At 46.3% G+C, this 18,514-nt stretch overlaps 1 protein-coding gene across 4 annotated transcripts in view; it reads left to right on the top strand.

Annotated features, from left to right (window-relative positions):
- ANKIB1 (ankyrin repeat and IBR domain containing 1) overlaps positions 1–18,514 on the top strand; it is a 35,902-nt gene that overhangs the window by 1,823 nt on the left and 15,565 nt on the right. The window contains exons 1-8 of one of the 4 annotated variants that reach the window (XM_032951001.2): positions 1,012–4,308; positions 10,239–10,348; positions 12,636–12,902; positions 13,050–13,326; positions 15,273–15,461; positions 15,976–16,093; positions 17,620–17,807; positions 18,223–18,308. In XM_032951001.2, the coding sequence (XP_032806892.1) occupies positions 12,715–12,902; positions 13,050–13,326; positions 15,273–15,461; positions 15,976–16,093; positions 17,620–17,807; positions 18,223–18,308 (1,046 nt within the window). In that variant the 5' untranslated portion in view covers positions 1,012–4,308; positions 10,239–10,348; positions 12,636–12,714. Of the gene's footprint in view, positions 1–1,011; positions 4,309–4,561; positions 10,047–10,238; positions 10,349–12,635; positions 12,903–13,049; positions 13,327–15,272; positions 15,462–15,975; positions 16,094–17,619; positions 17,808–18,222; positions 18,309–18,514 lie in introns of those variants that run through there. The other 3 variants (XM_076066220.1, XM_032951000.2, XM_032951004.2) reach the window with 3 other exon arrangements.

Genomic DNA, 18,514 nt, shown 5'->3' with positions numbered 1-18,514 from the left:
CATAGACACTGTCTACATAGAAACTCTGTCCGTCTGTCTGTGTACATAGACAAACTGTCTACATAGACACTGTCTACATAGAAACTCTGTCCGTCTGTCTGTGTATATAGACACACTGTGTACATAGACATCCACTGTGTACATAGACACTCTGTCCGTCTGTCTGTCTACATAGACACTGTCTACATAGACATACACTGTCTATATAGACACTCTGTCTACATAGACACTCTGTCCGTCTGTCTGTCTACATAGACACTCTGTGTACATAGACACTCTGTCCGTCTGTCTGTATACATAGACATACACTGTGTACATAGACATACACTCTGTCTACATAGACACTGTCTACATAGACACTCTGTCCGTCTGTCTGTCTACATAGACACTGTCTACATAGACATACACTGTGTACATAGACACTCTGTCTACATAGACTCTGTTCGTCTGTCTGTGTACATAGACATACACTGTGTACATAGACATACACCGTGTACATAGACATACACCGTGTACATAGACACTGTCTACATAGACATACACTGTGTACATAGACACTCTGTCTGCATAGACACTCTGTCTACATAGACACTCTGTCCGTCTGTCTGTCTACATAGACATACACTGTGTACATAGACACTCTGTCCGTCTGTCTGTGTACATAGACATACTCTGTCTACATAGACACACTGTCCGTCTGTCTGTGTATATAGACATACACTGTGTGCATAGACACTCACTGTCTACATAGACATACACTGTGTACATAGACACTGTCTACATAGACACACTGTCTACATAGACATACACTGTGTACATAGACACTCTGTCTGTGTACATAGACATACACTGTACATAGACATACACTGTCTACATAGACACTCTGTCCGTCTGTCTATGTACATAGACATACACTGTGTACATAGACACTCTGTCCGTCTGTCTGTCTACATAGACATACACTGTGTACATAGACATACACTGTGTACATAGACACTGTCTACATAGACACTGTCTACATAGACATACACTGTGTACATAGACACTCTGTCTACATAGACACTGTCTACATAGACGTTTACTGTCTACATAGACACTCTGTCCGTCTGTCTGTGTACATAGACATACACTGTGTACATAGACACTCTGTCCGTCTGTCTGTCTACATAGACATACACTGTGTACATAGACACTCTGTCTACCTATGTAAATACACACACTGTGCATATAGACACTCTGTGTACATAGACACACTCTCTACATAGACACTCTGTCCGTCTGTCTGTGTACATAGACATACACTGTGTACACAGACACTCTGTCTACATAGACACTATGTCCGTCTGTCTGTCTACATAGACACACTGTCTACATAGACATACACTGTGTACATAGACACTCTGTCTACATAGACACTCTGTCCGTCTGTCTGTGTACATAGACATACACTGTGTACATAGACACTCTGTCTACATAGACACACTCTGACTGTCTGTGTACATAGACACACTCTGTCTGTCTACATAGACACACTCTGCCTGTCTGTGTACATAGACACACTCTGTCTGTCTACATAGACACTTTGTCTGTCTGTGTACATAGACACACTCTGTCTACATAGACACTGTCCGTCTGTCTGTGTACATAGACACACTCTGTCTGTGTACATAGACACACTCTGTGTACATAGACACTGTCTGTGTACATAGACACACTCTATCTGTGTACATAGAAACACTCTGTCTATCTGTCTACATAGACACTCACTGTCTACATAGACACTCTGTGTACATAGACACATATAGACACACATAGACACAATCTGTGTACATAGACACACTTTATAGATAGACACTGCCCGTCTATCTGTGTACATAGACACACTCTGTCTACATAGACACTCTGTCTACATAGACACTCACTGTCTAAATAGACACTCTGTCCGTCTCTTTGTGTACATAGAAACACTCTGTCTATCTGTCTACATAGACACTCACTGTCTACATAGACACACTCTGTCTACATAGACACTCTGTCTGTCTGTCTGTGTACATAGACACTCACTGTCTACATAGACTGTCTGTCTGTGTAGATAGACACACTCTGTCTACATAGACACTCTGTCTACATAGACACACTGTCTACATAGACACTCTGTGTAGATAGACACTCTGTCTACATAGACACACACTGTCTACATGTAGACACACTGTCTGTGTCTACATAGAGACAGTCGCTCTGCCTGTCTGTCTACAGAGACAGTCACTGTCTACATAGAGACTCTGTGTCTATCTACACAGAGATACAGTCACTCTGTTTACACAGAAAGACATTTACTCTCTGTCTCTACATAGAGAGACATTCACTCTATACAGGGACACATTCACTCTCTCTACAGGGACACATTCACACTCTCTGCAGGGACACATTCACTCTCTACAGGGACACATTCACTCTCTCTACAGGGACACATTCACACTCTCTACAGGGACACATTCACTCTCTCTACAGGGACACATTCACACTCTGTACATGGACACATTCACACTCTCTACAGGGACACATTCACTCTCTACAGGGACATTCACTCTCTCTACAGGGACACATTCACTCTCTCTACAGGGACACATTCACACTCTTTACAGGGACACATTCACTCTCTCTACAGGGACACATTCACTCTCTACAGGGACACATTCACACTCTCTACAGGGACACATTCACTCTCTCTACAGGGACACATTCACACTCTCTACAGGGACACATTCACACTCTCTACAGGGACACATTCACTCTCTACAGGAACACATTCACTCTCTCTACAGGAACACATTCACTCTCTCTACAGGGACACATTCACTCTCTACAGGGACACATTCACTCTCTACAGGGACACATCCACTCTCTCTACAGGGACACATTCACTCTCTACAGGGACACATTCACTCTCTCTACAGGGACACATCCACACTCTCTACAGGGACACATTCACTCTCTCTACAGGGACACATTCACACTCTCTACAGGGACAGATTCACACTCTCTACAGGGACACATTCACTCTGTCTACAGGGACACATTCACACTCTCTACAGGGACACATTCACACTCTACAGGGACACATTCACACTCTCTACAGGGACACATTCACTCTCTCTACAGGGACACATCCCACTCTCTACAGGGACACATTCACACTCTCTACAGGGACACATTCACTCTCTACAGGGACGCATTCACTCTCTCTACAGGGACATATTCACACTCTCTACAGGGACACATTCACTCTCTCTACAGGGACACATTCACACTCTGTACAGGGACACATTCACTCTCTCTACAGGGACACATCCCACTCTCTACAGGGACACATTCACACTCTCTACAGGGACACATTCACTCTCTCTACAGGGACACATTCACTCTCTCTACAGGGACACATTCACTCTCTCTCTACAGGGACACATTCACTCTCTCTACAGGGACACATCCCACTCTCTACAGGGACACATTCACACTCTCTACAGGGACACATTCACTCTCTACAGGGACACATTCACACTCTCTACAGGGACACATTCACTCTCTCTACAGGGACACATTCACTCTCTACAGGGACACATTCACTCTCTACAGGGACACATTCCCACTTTCTACAGGGACACATTCACACTCTCTACAGGGACACATTCACTCTCTCTACAGGGACACATTCACTCTCTCTACAGGGACACATTCACTCTCTCTACAGGGACACATTCACACTCTCTACAGGGACACATTCACTCTCTCTACAGGGACACATTCACTCTCTCTACAGGGACACATTCACTCTCTCTACAGGGACACATTCCCACTCTCTACAGGGACACATTCACACTCTCTACAGGGACACATTCACTCTCGAGGGAGATTCACCCTCTACAGAGAGAGACGAGAGTCAGGCGAGGAACGTTGAGATTCACTGTCTCGTCAGTACAGGGAGTGACTGTCTTTATAGGAGCAGATGAGACACGTTGAGGTTAACCGTCTCATGTCCAAGGAGCGACTGCCTTTATATATCTAATATATACCCATGTATCCTGGTGAGTCCATATCGAGAGTCTCTTCTACAGCGGGTGGCTGCGTCCGCTATCGAACCAATTGAGCCGCCCTGGATGGCTGTCTGTATAACAATAGTCGTTGTAGAGCCGGTTGCGACCACATTTAGAGTCACTGTCTGCTATGGAGACACACTGTACTGTATAGAAGCAGGTCAGTCGCGCTGAGATTCACCGTCTCGTCTCTGGAGCGTGACTCTGGAAGCAGGTGAGACACATTGAGATTCTCTACTCATGATAAAGACTACATGGGGTGACTGCCTCCACTCTTGAACCAGGTTAACTGCGCCAATATTTAGTGTGTCTTCATGTATAGGGCTGATGTCTTACTGGTAGGAACGAAGTTGTAAACTGAGTGTACCAGCCTGCAATAGATTAATGCGTCCGTCCGTCCCCTTTCAATACTTTAAAGAAGTGAAATCTCGTGCTGTTGGGTGTAAAAAAAAAATTCCAATGTTCCTACCAGCCCACCCTGCAAGGACCTGTTTATAGACCCATGTTAGACATTGGGGATTCATTGTGTCGTATGTATACGGTTAACGTCTTTAAAGAAGCAGGTCTCCCGTCGTATGGTTGGCTGCAGAATATTATATTTCTTGTAAGGGAGCAACGAAGTTGTCAAAGGTTTCTGTCACAGTTCTTTAGGCAATCCAGGGCCTCCGGGGTGAGGTTGTGGATGAGTTCGTTACCTCCGAATGAGCGGGAGGCGTACGGATTGATGATGTATTCCAGTGTGTGGTGTATAACTTCCGCAGTCATAGTGGGCTGCTTTTAATCTTCCACTTGTTGTGGAGGAGATAAGCGCAGTTACCTTGAGGTGAGAGAAGCAGATGGAACACATTGAGATTCTTGGGCTCATGTAGAGGGCTAAATGGCTTTTTAGAATAGGGTGAGACCGTATTGAGAGCAACTGTGTTGTACAAGGAGAGATTGTCTTTAAAGAACCACGTGAAGCTTCACTGACATTAGTTGCCTACAGGGACTGTCTTCATATAGCCCGTTGATGGCAGTTTAAGATTCACGATGATAGCCACACGCTGGGACTGTCTCTTTATAACCATGTAGAGCTGTCTCCTACAGGAGGTAACTTGCTTTATAGAACTAGGTGAGGCCCCCCTATACAGCTTACTTGAACCTGTGCCTAACTTGCTCTGGCACTTCTTGCTCTCAGATTATATTTGCGCTGTTTATTTGATTCGTGTGTATTTAATTTACGTCTGTTAAATGCCTCTTTTTTCGTGCAATGTTCTCGAAGGACCCTGTATTCGTTCTCTGCAATATTTGATGTGTTTTTTTTCTTGTCGCTGTGTTCACACACCACCCAGCTCCCTTCTAAAATTGCCGGGCAACTGGCTAAACAGGATTATCCGTGCAACAAATAAAATAAGCTCAAACTCAAAACCCATTGATACTTCCACTTGCAGCGAGTGATTTCTTACATTAAACCACGTTCGTTTTTACTTTGAGATGACCAATTTTGAAAAATGAATCATTGTCCCTTCTACCATTGCTTGAACTGTGTGGTGCAGTGTTATTGACTGGTCTGTGGAATAAGAAAGTGCAGTTGTCATGCAGATGGGGCTCTTTGTAAACGCTCTTCACTGGAACATTTCCCCTTGTGGAGTGCACACTGTCACTCATTACCCTACGCTAATGAATGCGCATTGGCCTATACTTCATTTTGTACATGCAAAAAGGGTTTGTTGTATAACAATAGGTTTTACCCTTTCCTTGAAAAATGATTCTGTTTGGTGTTTTAACATCTTAACACACCTGCTTTATTGCCAGGTAGGGTAAAGCCTATTGTTATATTTTGATACTGGCAAGAAAGATCCCGTAGGGTTTGTTGTATTATGTGCGGATGATGTCACGTGTGTTTCATGGTGTTCCTCGTCTTGGTTAAGTGGATGATGTTGAGAAGGCATTTGTTGGAAACCCATCCAATGAGGTTTCAGGCTCAATCCTTTGTCTTCGCAAGTGAAATTGGTGGTGTTGGCACACATGCAGAGCAGTGGGAGGAAGAGATGTTTGTGGGGTTATCACTGAAATATGTTTTCAACTGATGTAAAAAAAATACATTTAAACACTACCTGTGTGTGTGTGTTTTTTGGCCCCATACTTTTTAGAAGTAAGTGCAACTGTGAGTGCATGTGGAAGGCACATCTTTGAGGAGTGCGATGAAAGATGCAGCTTTGGGAAGTGTCCCTTCCTCAACCTGGGAAATGAAGGTTGTTGGACCAGCTGCCCCAGTCTAGGCTTGTCGCGTCCAGTTTAATTTGCAGTCTCAAACAGTTGGGGAACACTCATTGCTTCAAGGTAAGCCATGTACTGAGTGGTTACACTATATATAAACAATGAGTGGCATTTAACTTCAGTGCGTAATAATACACGAAGCAATGTTGCTGCAACAGCTCAAGTTAGCGTGGACAGAAAATTGGCGCATGTGCTGTGAAGGAGTGGTCACGTGATCCGTGGGGTCCGTGGGGTCCGAGGGGGCATTTGTTAATGTGTGCCTGCTAAACTACGACCAAGAAGGATTTATCTGTAAAAAGCCAAGAGTGGCATGAGAGCATGCACGAGGCCGTCATTCGGTCTCAGCCCAAGTTGTTATGCCATTTGTGAGATGCAAATAACCCAGGCTTTTACCAATACTGTCTTGGGAGGCTTTTATCCAGCAGTGGATTGATGCCATTACATTGAGAAATAGTCAGTTAAAATCTATTCTGGGCATTGTTTCAACCGGGTCTGTTCGGGTCACCTACAGGAATATATTTCCATACTCCGCACGTGATATCCAGTAGAACTCTCACTATAGCCGTGGCTATAGTCACATGCCTGCTCCACTCTACTAGTGACCCAGAAAATATTCGGTGAGAAATTAGGCTCTGAGTGTATTGACATATGCATTTTACCACTCATTGATTATTGTATAGGGGCCTGAAATTGGGATTTTTTTTCGTTTTCTTCATGCATAAAATTGAGCCACATTAAAATTAATTGGACAATGTACAGTGTCCACAAAATTGTTTTAAATGAGCCCAAATCACACTTCAAATACACGAATAAACTACAACAAATGTATGATTATCGAGTTTCATTGAAAGTGTGTAAGGTTCAATGAGCATAAACAAGGTGACGTAAGAAAAAATCAAAGCAGTGGGAGAAACCTGTGCCAGTTTGCGATGTCGAGGTGGGGTTCCAGCAGCTCCCTTGTGTTCACCACAAATAAAAGTGGTTGCATCACCCCACATCGATTTTAATTTTTCACTCTACGTGTTTTTTTTTCTCCAGCGAGCTCTGCATCATCACAGAACGGTGCAATTGGCTGGTTATGCTTAAGTGCTGTGTTTACATAGCCAGCCGTGCGGTAAACACTATAAATAATGATGAGGCTCCACCTATGACTGAACCACGGCACTCAGGCATGGGAGGCTCTCACTCCGCTTCATAAAATAATTATTCCCTGTGATGGTGTCTCTGCCTGGCGTTTCTTCCCTGGTGTTAGATCACAACCGTACAGTGAGACGCTGGGGTCTTACAAGATCTTTAGCCTTGGGCCCATGGGACTCGTGACATTAATCTGTGATGAGACAAGGTTGTATAAACATAATGATACCAATGGTTAATTATTGTTTTTGGATCACAGTGGGATGTGACAAACAGAGCTCTTATCTTACCTGCAAATTATCTTATTCGTGACCCTTGCCCATCCCCATTCATTGCAGAAAACATAATTATTTTTGAAATAGTGGCTTGATAAGTTTTTGGATTTCAAAGGCTAAACAGGTTATCTTCCTAGCCCCGATCCCCTGCTTGGTTTGGGAGAGATCTTGGCCTTGGGCCATCCAGGCCAGGAAATATCAAACTAAATTTTTCACTGGGTCGAATCCTCCAGGGGATTTGGTTGCATTTACATGAATGTCAAATCCCATACCAGTAACTAATGAGATAAAAAGTAAAGACGTCATTGTAGATATTGACTGTGCAATGTGCAACTGAACACAAGCAATTACAGGTGCAATGTTTAACAGATTGTTCCACAACGAAAAAATATATTAATTTGATGCCTAAAGTTTTACTTAAAGGATGACATTACCCATAAAACAAAATCATTAACCTGTAGTTACCTCCTAGGCTGTGTCCTGGGCTGTCCGATGTGAGCTTGAAGGTTTATTAAAGCAAAAAACAACAACACTAAAGTCATGGTCCTACGATCTGTCGTGGCGTCGTTCTATTGACATCACCGTATTGCTGTGTTACATTGTATTGGAGTGATCCACCAGTGACGTCACTGTATTACTGTGTTACATTGTATTGGAGTGATCCACCAGTGACGTCACTGTATTTCTGTGTTAAATTGTATTGGAGTGATCCACCAGTGACGTCACCGTATTGCTGTGTTAAATTGTATTGGAGTGATCCAGCAGTGACGTCACCGTATTGCTGTGTTACATTGTATTGGAGTGATCCACCAGTGACGTCACCGTATTGCTGTGTTAAATTGTATTGGAGTGATCCACCAGTGACGTCACCGTATTGCTGTGTTACATTGTATTGGAGTGATCCACCAGTGACGTCAGTGTATTGCTGTGTTACATTGTATTGGAGTGATCCACCAGTGACGTCACTGTATTGCTGTGTTAAATTGTATTGGAGTGATCCACCAGTGACGTCACTATATTGCTGTGTTACATTGTATTGGCGTGATCCACCAGTGACGTCACTGTATTGCTATGTTAAATTGTATTGGAGTGATCCACCAGTGACGTTACTGTATTGCTGTGTTACGTTGTATTGGAGTGATCCACCAGTGACGTCACTGTATTGCTGTGTTAAATTGTATTGGAGTGATCCACCAGTGACGTCACTAAAGTGCTGTAGCAGAGGTCCTGACACGTTTTCAAGTATTTTATTTCGTTAATAAAGCTTGAAACTCATGTCAGACAGCAGGGACACACAACCTGGGTTACGCACCTGCAGGATAAGAGCTGTGTGTGTTCTGGGTTGGGTCTTCCTACAATCTGGAGATTTATTTGTATTCTGATAATTTATTAAAATTTCCTTATTGCAAATTACATGGAATGGTGTTGCACAAAATAATCATAACATATATAATGTAATTTTTCCTGGCTGTCTGATAATTTTACGTGACATAAGTTGTCTTTAAGGAAAAATACGATTTATGGTATTTATGAAACGTTGTGCAAGGGTTAATCCATATTTGACTACGATTTAGGTCCAAATTTTATCTTAAGACTTGGAATATTGCAGACTAGTTTATATTTTTCTCCCAGACAACTTGAGTAATGTTGTGGGTGATTTAAAAAAAAAACGATGTAGAGGGAACATTGTGCGCCTGCTGCAGTTAGTTTTTAACTTTTGTGCTGAAGAGCGATGCTTGTTCTGGTGGGGACAGGGGGCCACGTTCGTAGCGATGCAGATGGCACAGACAACTTCATTCTGCTCGTTTATGTGCACCCTGGAGCTAAACTTTGTCTGAATGAATACATTTACATATTTTTGCCATTGTAATTCTCTACAGGGCCAATTAATTTTATTGTATTACATTTGATTACGAGTATGTATGTACAAGGAGGATCCTTGTCTTCAAACATCGGGTAGTTCACTACAATTGGTTTAATCAAGCCTGTCTGTGTATGTGACACTGATTGTCGGAACCGGTTCAGAGTCTGCTTGCATTGAACCAATGGTGTTGATCAGAAGCATTCCCAGAAGGCTTTTCATCCAATGAGTTTAAAAAAAAATATTTAACCTGTTATCTGGTGACAAGCTTGAGAAGAAGGCGGTATTTACGTCTAAAAAGTTGGCCACAATGCCACAGTACTTTAATCACAAGTGATTATGTCATTGTTTGTCACAGGGGACTCTTGGATGTTGTTTACTCATTCAACCCACGTGACGTTTGCAAACTCTTGTCAAAAAAATGTGAGCCTCTTGTTTTGAGTTGCCATTTGTCAACAGAATATTTTACTGATAAAGCACTCTCATGCACACATCTATATTGCTGAAATTCTTGTTGCCATTCGGAGAGTTGTGTTGTAACATTGCAATATTACAGTACAGTCATTTTTGTGGTCCCAATGGTTTTCTGCCTTTGTTTCATTTCATCCTGCTCAGATGGAGCGAGGGAAGCAGTAGCCACCATCGTGAGGCGCAGCTGATGCAAACGAATTCACCAACATCGGCAGCGCCGCCTTGTCCCCCACGCTCGCTGGCATCCCACCCTGGTGCGATCGCAAGGCCCGCCCCACGGTGCCCCCCCCCCCTCTCTCGCAGACAGCCGTCCCTCTCGTGCCTTGGGCTTTAATGCTGCGCTTGTAGGAATATGGAGCGCCTGCTGATATCTTGCGTTCGAGTACGCCCGAGAACCTGTCCTTTAGGTTCGGTCACAGAGACTGCTTTGAACAGAAGAATATTCACAGGACAACGTTTTGGCAGTGCCCCTTGCTCAGTGTGGAGTGCAGGAAGCTTTTCATGGCTGCACGCATTGTTGTGGTGGTGTCAGCATGGGTGTTTGTCTCGATCCCTGACAACATCACCTCTCCACAGAGCCCCACACTCCCTTGCCCTCCACATTAACGCCCACCCAGTCTATTGACCGCTTTGCCTTCCCTGTTAGGCAGGAAAGATAAAAATACAATCTTGAACGAATAATTTGTGGATTATAGTAATAATTTTCAGTCATTGCAAATCTACTGCTAAATGAAGGCCTTCCTTGTTTGCCATATTGGTCATAGGGATTTTTTTCTTCTTCTTACTTCAGGATTGATATGAACTTGGCTTACTGTCACTCCCAAGATTGATGGGTGTTTTATCTGATTTAGCTGCACTCATGCATTGCTAATATTCATGACAACCTCGTAATTATGTCATTACTCTTAACAGAAATAGCCTCATCCTATATAATTGGCAACAAGTATGGTGCATTCCGTGGAAAGCCGGTGGCAGTTTTTCTCAATTTAGATGTCTGGCGAATGTCTTTTTTGAACATATATATGAACAGGCCAAATGATGACTCCTGATATATTGAGGCAGTAATATATTCCCTAGTCACCATCATCACAAGTAATTGCTTTGCCCAAGTTGCTATTGTCTGCACATCCTAAATTCCCAATAGGTGGAAACTATTAATCACCAATGTCGCAATACAGTCCAGAATATAATTCAGATAGTATAGATTGCTTAGAATTGTGGCCAGATCAAGAATGCAAAGTGTGAATTTGTCACTAAAATTTTATGCGGCTTTACCTATTTCTTGCATTCCACATGTTTCTGTGATGTGTCATCGGTGGTGTGTGTGGATTATTATAATGCATTGCAATGTTATTATTTTCTTTTAAAATGCTTTTATAATATTTTTTTAAGCGCTTAGCATTGCTGGCTTCTGTACAGTGCAAACTCCGTGAATTGAGTGAATAGCGTAGCTGAAGATGGACTCGTATAGAAAGGTAGGTACAGTGATACGATTTGTTCTTTAGTTTTGCATCAGCACATATGACCATGATCTGTTTGCAGATATTGAGGATCAATATCTGCAAACATTTTCCTGTCTGTGTGCGTGAGTAGTTATATAAATGCTATAGCCTTTAATCTTTGCCTTTGTTCTGAAACTAGATAACACAATCTTGATTTGAAGCTTTCGTGACTGCAGGAATCCATACTCTTTGGTTCTTTCGGTAAAGTCACGTAGGTAGAAAAAATAATAATAGATCACCACGTTTCGATCGCAACACAAGCAATCGTCATCAGGTGAGACAACTGTAGCAAGAAAAAACTGCTGAAGTGGTCAGCAGTTTTTTTTAACTTCTGAGTACTTCAGCACTCCACGTTTTTTTTTTTAAACTGCTGAAGTGGTCAGCAGTCTTTTTGCTGTAGTTGTCTCACCTGATGACGATTGCTTGTGTTGCGATGGAAACGTTGTGATCTATTATTGTTTCTACCTACGTGACTTTACCGAAAGAACCAAAGAGTATAGATAACATAAATATTTGGTGATACAACTCCATGTCTTATAAACCAAAAGAGAATAAACACACGGGAGGGAATTAAAGTTAACTCTTGTTTATGTGGGCAGGTTATCTGGGTTATAGATTAACCGTGGTTGTGAAGAAATAAATAAAATATCTCTACTCTCACTCGCTGATTCTATTATTAGCTGCTGCTTGGAGGGTCAGTGACTCAGTGGCCACATCCAAAGTAACCGTAAACATGGGGGTTTAACAATGCTTGAAAAATGTGACATGGTTGAATTTTCTTTCTGTGTGTAATGAAGATTTACTGTATACGTAACCTGTTTCCTACATTGCCTTGTAGAATAACGATTTCGGCGTCTCTTCACCCAATGCTACGTAGGCAAACGGCACGTTTCACTTTAATTGCATTTTTGCTTTCACCTGAGTCATCCGTCTCCCCACAACCGTGGATAATTGAGAGTGGTGACCGCTGTGGAGGAAGAGAGACGCAGCGCGACCCCGTGGCGACGCAGGCGTTTTGTTGCGTGGTCTGCTCGATCAGCGCCGCCATGCTCCGGCTCGGGGCTCCGTAGTCGCGTGGACGCGCAGCGGCGAGCAGCGACGGCGGCGCCGCCACCACCATGGGGAGCGCCTCCACCAAGTTCCGCAAGGCGCTGCAGGCGGGCGACGAGGGCCTGGCGCTGCAACTCTACTACACCAATGTGCCGCTCGCCCAGCAGCTCGACCCCAATGCCTCCTACGGGGAGGCCTACGACAACAACACGGCGATGCACTACGCCACGCGGCATGCCATGCCCCGCCTGCTCTCGTGAGCGCACGCACGCACCACGCACGCACCACGCACACGTGCCCATGCGCAACTCGGACGGCAGTCTGCCTTGTAGCCTTCAACAGACTTGGGGCACAATCCGTGCGTGTGTGTGCGTGCTTGTATGCGTCTGTGTGTTCCCTTCAGGGTGTTCTTGAGGGAGAAGGAAGGCAATCCCAACAAGCGGAATGGCCTGGAGGAGACGGCCCTGCACTGCGCCTGCACACCGCTGGCGGTGCTCATCGTACCGCCTTCGGGCCAGCAGGAGGAGCGCCGGCTGCTGTGTCTGCGCATGCTGCTCGACTGGCAGGGGCCCCTGCTCGGCCCGCAGCAGCGCGAGCGCGCCAAAGTCGACGCACGCGACCACCACGGGAACACGCCGCTGCATTACGCCGCCTGCTCCGGCATGAAGCGCTGCGTGGAGGTGCGACGCGCGGCGTGACACGCCGTGCCTCACCACGCCTCACCACGCCTCACCACGCCTCACCACGCCTCACCACGCCTTCACCACGCCTCACCACGCCACGCCACGCCGCACCTCGCCACGCCGCGCCTCGCCTCGCCACGCTGCAACGGCAACAGATAATCTGCCTCTGATAAAACAAACCTCGTAGCGTGTGACCTAGTGCATCTCAATTGTTATTGACAGCCGTCTCGTCACAGTGGACATAGCACCTAACGGAGGGCGTGCCATCATCGCATGTGCATTTCACGGCAACTTGTTTTTCCACATTGACAAACGCTGCAGCCGCCAATGACCACGACGAGGTGGAGGCTATGTCCCTGCAGCTCCTTAGCTAGAATTAATGCACTCTGAGCCCACTTAAAGTGGTGAAGGTTTGCTGACAGATTCCAGGGCAGGCCTCGTTGTTGTGGATTATCAAAAACCAAATTGACTTGATTGTCAGTTACATGCCCAGCCCACCAGTTTGCTGTGGGCTGGCCGACCAATGCTCTACCTCATCTTGTCAGTATTAGCCGCCCCCAAGTGCCTAGCGGCGATGTTAATGGGGTTGCTGGCTGCATCGGCCGTGGCTCGCGGAAGAGTTGAATTGGTGGCTGCAGATAGATGAGTCGTGGCCGTGCTCTGCCAGTTCAGTTGCATCTGTTGTTGAGATGTGGACCTCTGTGTTCGGGTGGCATTCGTCGAGGTGTTATTTGTTAAAATATAAAGCGTTGCATATTTTAAATTCTTCTCAAGGGCTAAACTAGCTAAAATGTAAGGTTCGTTTGTATCATAATCACTTGCTTCAGTCATAAACCCTGGGACCTAAATAGCCAATATAAAGTCACGGTTATGAGCCTTGGGGCTTGAGCGAAGCACCCCGTATATTCTGAGTGCCATACTAAGGCATAGTAAGATGATTATGGTGCAGTGGAATTTCCTATGGCACAACAAGAACCAACAAAATATCAGTGAATGACTGCATAAGCTGAAGACTTTCATCACCTCCAAGCGTGTGGGAGATTCTTTGCCAGCCAAAGACAAATTCGTAAGCTTCAGTTGAAATGTCTAAAGCACAAATATCTACTAAACTAAACCAATCTTCTGTGAATGCATCAAGTAGTGACATGAAGGTACTATTCTGGCCTGCACAGCTGCCTTTTTTATAGAGTGCTTGCATTGTTTTGCTCAAATTGGCTTGTGTGCAAGTGTGTGTGTATTTGTGTACGTGTGTGTGTTTGTGGTTGTCTGTGTTATGTATGTGGTATGCATGAATATTACAGAAGATTAAAATGGTAAAACTGGTGGGTTATCGTCTATACATATTTTTCATTCAAGGAATAAATGAACTAATGCTGAAGTCAATTGAGTGTTTGATTGCAGTAGCATATGGGACTCTGACCTGGCTGCAATGCGCAAAAGGTCAACCTAATGAAATGTGGCCTTGTCTGTTGGACTATCTGCAATGTTGCTATTTCAAACTGAAATTCCTGCAAAGTACTTGAGTTAACGTTTACAAAAAGAACAAACTTTAGTTTGAATGAAGTGAATTTGTCTTAATGCATTACTTTCCTGTCAACACTGTTTGCTGCATTACCCAGACTTTACTCCTGCGTGTAGTTCTTGGACCGTTGCTGTGCCTTGTGTGGTTTTATTCAGCCGGTACTCTCCCCCCTGTGGCTGTGAGGTGAATGCCCCGGCTGGGTCTGTGTTTGTGCTCTCCCCAGTGTGGTTTTGTGATATTAATTCCCCATTTGCGGTTGTGTAGATATTGGTGCAACGTTCTCCTTTGTGGCTGTATCCGTGTGAGTGCTGTTCTCTGTGTGTGTAAGTACGAGCATCGTACGCTGTGGGTTACCTCTATCTGAGTGCTGTTCGCGGTGGGCTCTTGTCCGACTGCGCTGCGTTTTCCTGTGGCTGCGCAGTTGCTGGTGGTGCGTGGAGCGTCGCTGTTCGTGGAGAACGAGGACGGTGCCACCCCATGCGACCGTGCCGAAATAAACCGGCACTACGAGGTCGCGCTGCACTTGGAGTCACGCATGGTGCTGGCGCAGGATTACCCTGACGGGGATGGGGACGAACCCCAGGAGCCGCTCGCTTCCGGTTGTCGAGAGGTAGCGACCCTCGCCCACGTGGACTCGTCTGCCCTCCGTGTTTGCCTCTTCCTGTCGTGGTTTGTACACCCAGCCCCCTCTCTCTTCAGCACGGCTGCTCTTCATGATTGAGCTCAACCTCGCTCAAGGTGCTGGATGTATATGGTCAAACGCCTCTTATCTGCGCTGAAGTGGGGTGCACTGTCGCAGATAAGCAGATAAGAGGAATGATCATTCTTTTATCCTGTTAGCCTAGACAATGAGCTCCATTGTCATGCAATTATCCGTGGATAATCCCAGATGTTAAGATGCATTGAGTGCTAACTTACAGCAGATCTCCGTGATTAAGATGAGCATAAGGAGGCTGGTATCTCGCCTTTTGCCAGCAGCATCACTGAGGTCATATATCGGTCCCCTGACCATAGTCTGAAGTCCTGTTATCTGCTGAAGGTGCAGATAATGTGATGAGTTAGCCTCACCGCCTGCCGCGACCGCTCGTGGTGGTAACGTTGCCTTCTCTGCTCATCCCCCACAGCCGTTCGAGGGCCTCCGTGCGCAGGAGCTGCGGGAGCTCAAGGACCTGCTGATTGTGGAGACGGCCGACATGCTGCAGGTGCCACTCTTCACCGCCGAGGCCCTGCTGCGCTCCCACGGTACCCACCGCCACCGCGCGCCACAACCCTGGGGTCAAAAGGTCATCGTGGCCAATGCCATTCACACCAACCTAATGTTCGCAGTTTAACACGTAGGTTTCGCGACCAATATCGTCCTTAATGCCACATAGGGACATCTGCCACTGGGGGGGTGCCCTTTAAAATGTTTAATGGTATAAAGGGTGCTCTATCAAAAACACATCTTTAATGAACCTGGAATTGAGCTTAGGATGGTCATCGTGAATGGTTCAAGCTGCAAGCTGGTGCTTGCAGCTTGATTGCAGCTTAAAATACAGTCCAGTAGACTTTGCATTGAGAAGTTGTCCCAGTGCTGCATCTCGAGACAGCCTCTGGGTTTCATGTGGAATAACAGCTGTACGCTGATATTGAAACGGCACACATCTCGTTCAGAAGGAAATCTTGACCAAAAAGTCTCAGCAGCACTATTCTATTGGTATAATATATATGAAATTATCAGTCATATACTCTAGTTTATACTTTAATCTATGCGCATATAAATATTGCTGCCAAAGCTGTTTCAACCTGTGTCTGTGCTGGTGGGTGCCTACTTGTGCCTGCACGTGTCTGTGCTGGTAGGTGCCTACTTAAGCCAGCATGTGTCTGTGCTGGTGGGTGCCTACTTGTGCCTGCACGTGTCTGTGCTGGTGGGTGCCTACTCGTGCCTGCATGTGTCTGTGCTGGTGGGTGCCTACTTGCGCCAGCATGTGTCTGTGCTGGTGGGTGCCTACTTGTGCCTACACGTGTCTGTGCTGGTGGGTGCCTACTTGTGCCTGCACGTGTCTGTGCTGGTGGGTGCCTACTTGTGCCTGCATGTGTCTGTGCTGGTGGGTGCCTACTTGCGCCAGCATGTGTCTGTGCTGGTGGGTGCCTACTTGTGCCTGCACGTGTCTGTGCTGGTGGGTGCCTACTTGTGCCAGCATGTGTCTGTGCTGGTGGGTGCCTACTCGTGCCAGCATGTGTCTGTGCTGGTGGGTGCCTACTTGTGCCTGCATGTGTCTGTGCTGGTGGGTGCCTACTCATGCCAGCATGTGTCTGTGCTGGTGGGTGCCTACTCGTGCCAGCATGTGTCTGTGCTGGTGGGTGCCTACTCGTGCCAGCATGTGTCTGTGCTGGTGGGTGCCTACTCATGCCAGCATGTGTCTGTGCTGGTAGGTGCCTACTCGTGCCAGCATGTGTCTGTGCTGTGGTGTTGCCGGTGCACCTACAGCAGTGGAGCGGTAGTGCAGTGGTGAGCGCACCATGCTCCGAGTCCTGTTTCTGTTCACGGCTAACATCAGTCACCCATATCCCAACTGTTCCTGGGCCTCCCCTGTGTTGACTCGCTCTCAAATGAATATTTGGTGTAGTATGTAAACAGCCTTGGGGAGGCAAAGGTGGCCAGGCATGGTACTGGCCTCCACCCCCCTTGTGTGCTGTACTGGCCCTTAATAAGCGCTCGCCGACGGCCGCCTGCTCAAGGCTACGTGGTGTGGAGCTCTGTGTTTGGTGGCGTGCGCGCTCCCCAGGCTGGGACCGAGAGCGGCTGCTAGAGGCGTGGATGTTGAACTCTGACGAGTGTTGCCAGCGCTCGGGGGTGCAGCCTCCTCCGCCACCCCCCACCGGGCAGAACAGCTGGGGCACCATCCCCGACTCGCGGCCGCCCCTGCGCTCGCCCATCACCCCGCCCGGCGACCTGCGACACGGGCTGAGCACGGTAGGGGCGCGCGAATCGCTCGTGACGCAACGCACGAGCGCGGCGAGAGAGCTGAAGGTAGGCGAGGGGGGGCGCTCACTTGCGCGCTCAGAGGCAAGGACACGCCCTGATGAACAATGTAGCAATGCGCAGTCACGCCAAGTCTTTCTTTTACAGCAGCGGTGTACCGTCAATGTATATTTATGTACTACACAAGCGGTAGTGAGGAGTGGCAGTGTAGTGGTTAGCTATTGAACGGATTCTGGTCCCCCCCTAGCTCATCTAGGCCTCAAATGAGTACATGGCGCGACGTGTAAAGTCACTATTGGGGAGAGAAATGCGGCCGGGCGTAGTGTTGACGTGCCGGCCTTAATAGGTACTCACAGCATCTACCCTGGGGCTGAGTTGGATCCTTGTTGTGTTTTTGTTTGTGCAGTGTGAGATCTGCCTGGGACGGATGCCCGAGTCTGATCCTGTGGATGTCCCTTGCGGGCATCTCTTCTGTAAGAAGTGTTGGGAGGAGTAAGTGGACTTTAACTCATTTCTGCACGGTCACTGATGTGGGGTGGACTCGGAGTGAAGATAACATCCTAAATGATATTTTTTTGGTGGGAATCGTTAAGAATACATACATTTTAATTAACTTTAACAAAGGGTATCGATGTCAAACAGGTGTGGGATGAAGACAGTGGGAAACCCAGCAGTGACATTTGCTCATTTGCAAGATG

This window comes from Petromyzon marinus, chromosome 10, assembly GCF_048934315.1.
Source record: "Petromyzon marinus isolate PM22_M1 ecotype Great Lakes invasive population chromosome 10, UKy_Petmar_22M1.pri1.0, whole genome shotgun sequence".
In the NCBI taxonomy this organism is placed as follows: Eukaryota; Metazoa; Chordata; class Hyperoartia; order Petromyzontiformes; family Petromyzontidae; genus Petromyzon; species Petromyzon marinus.
This window is presented reverse-complemented; position numbering and strand designations above follow the sequence as displayed.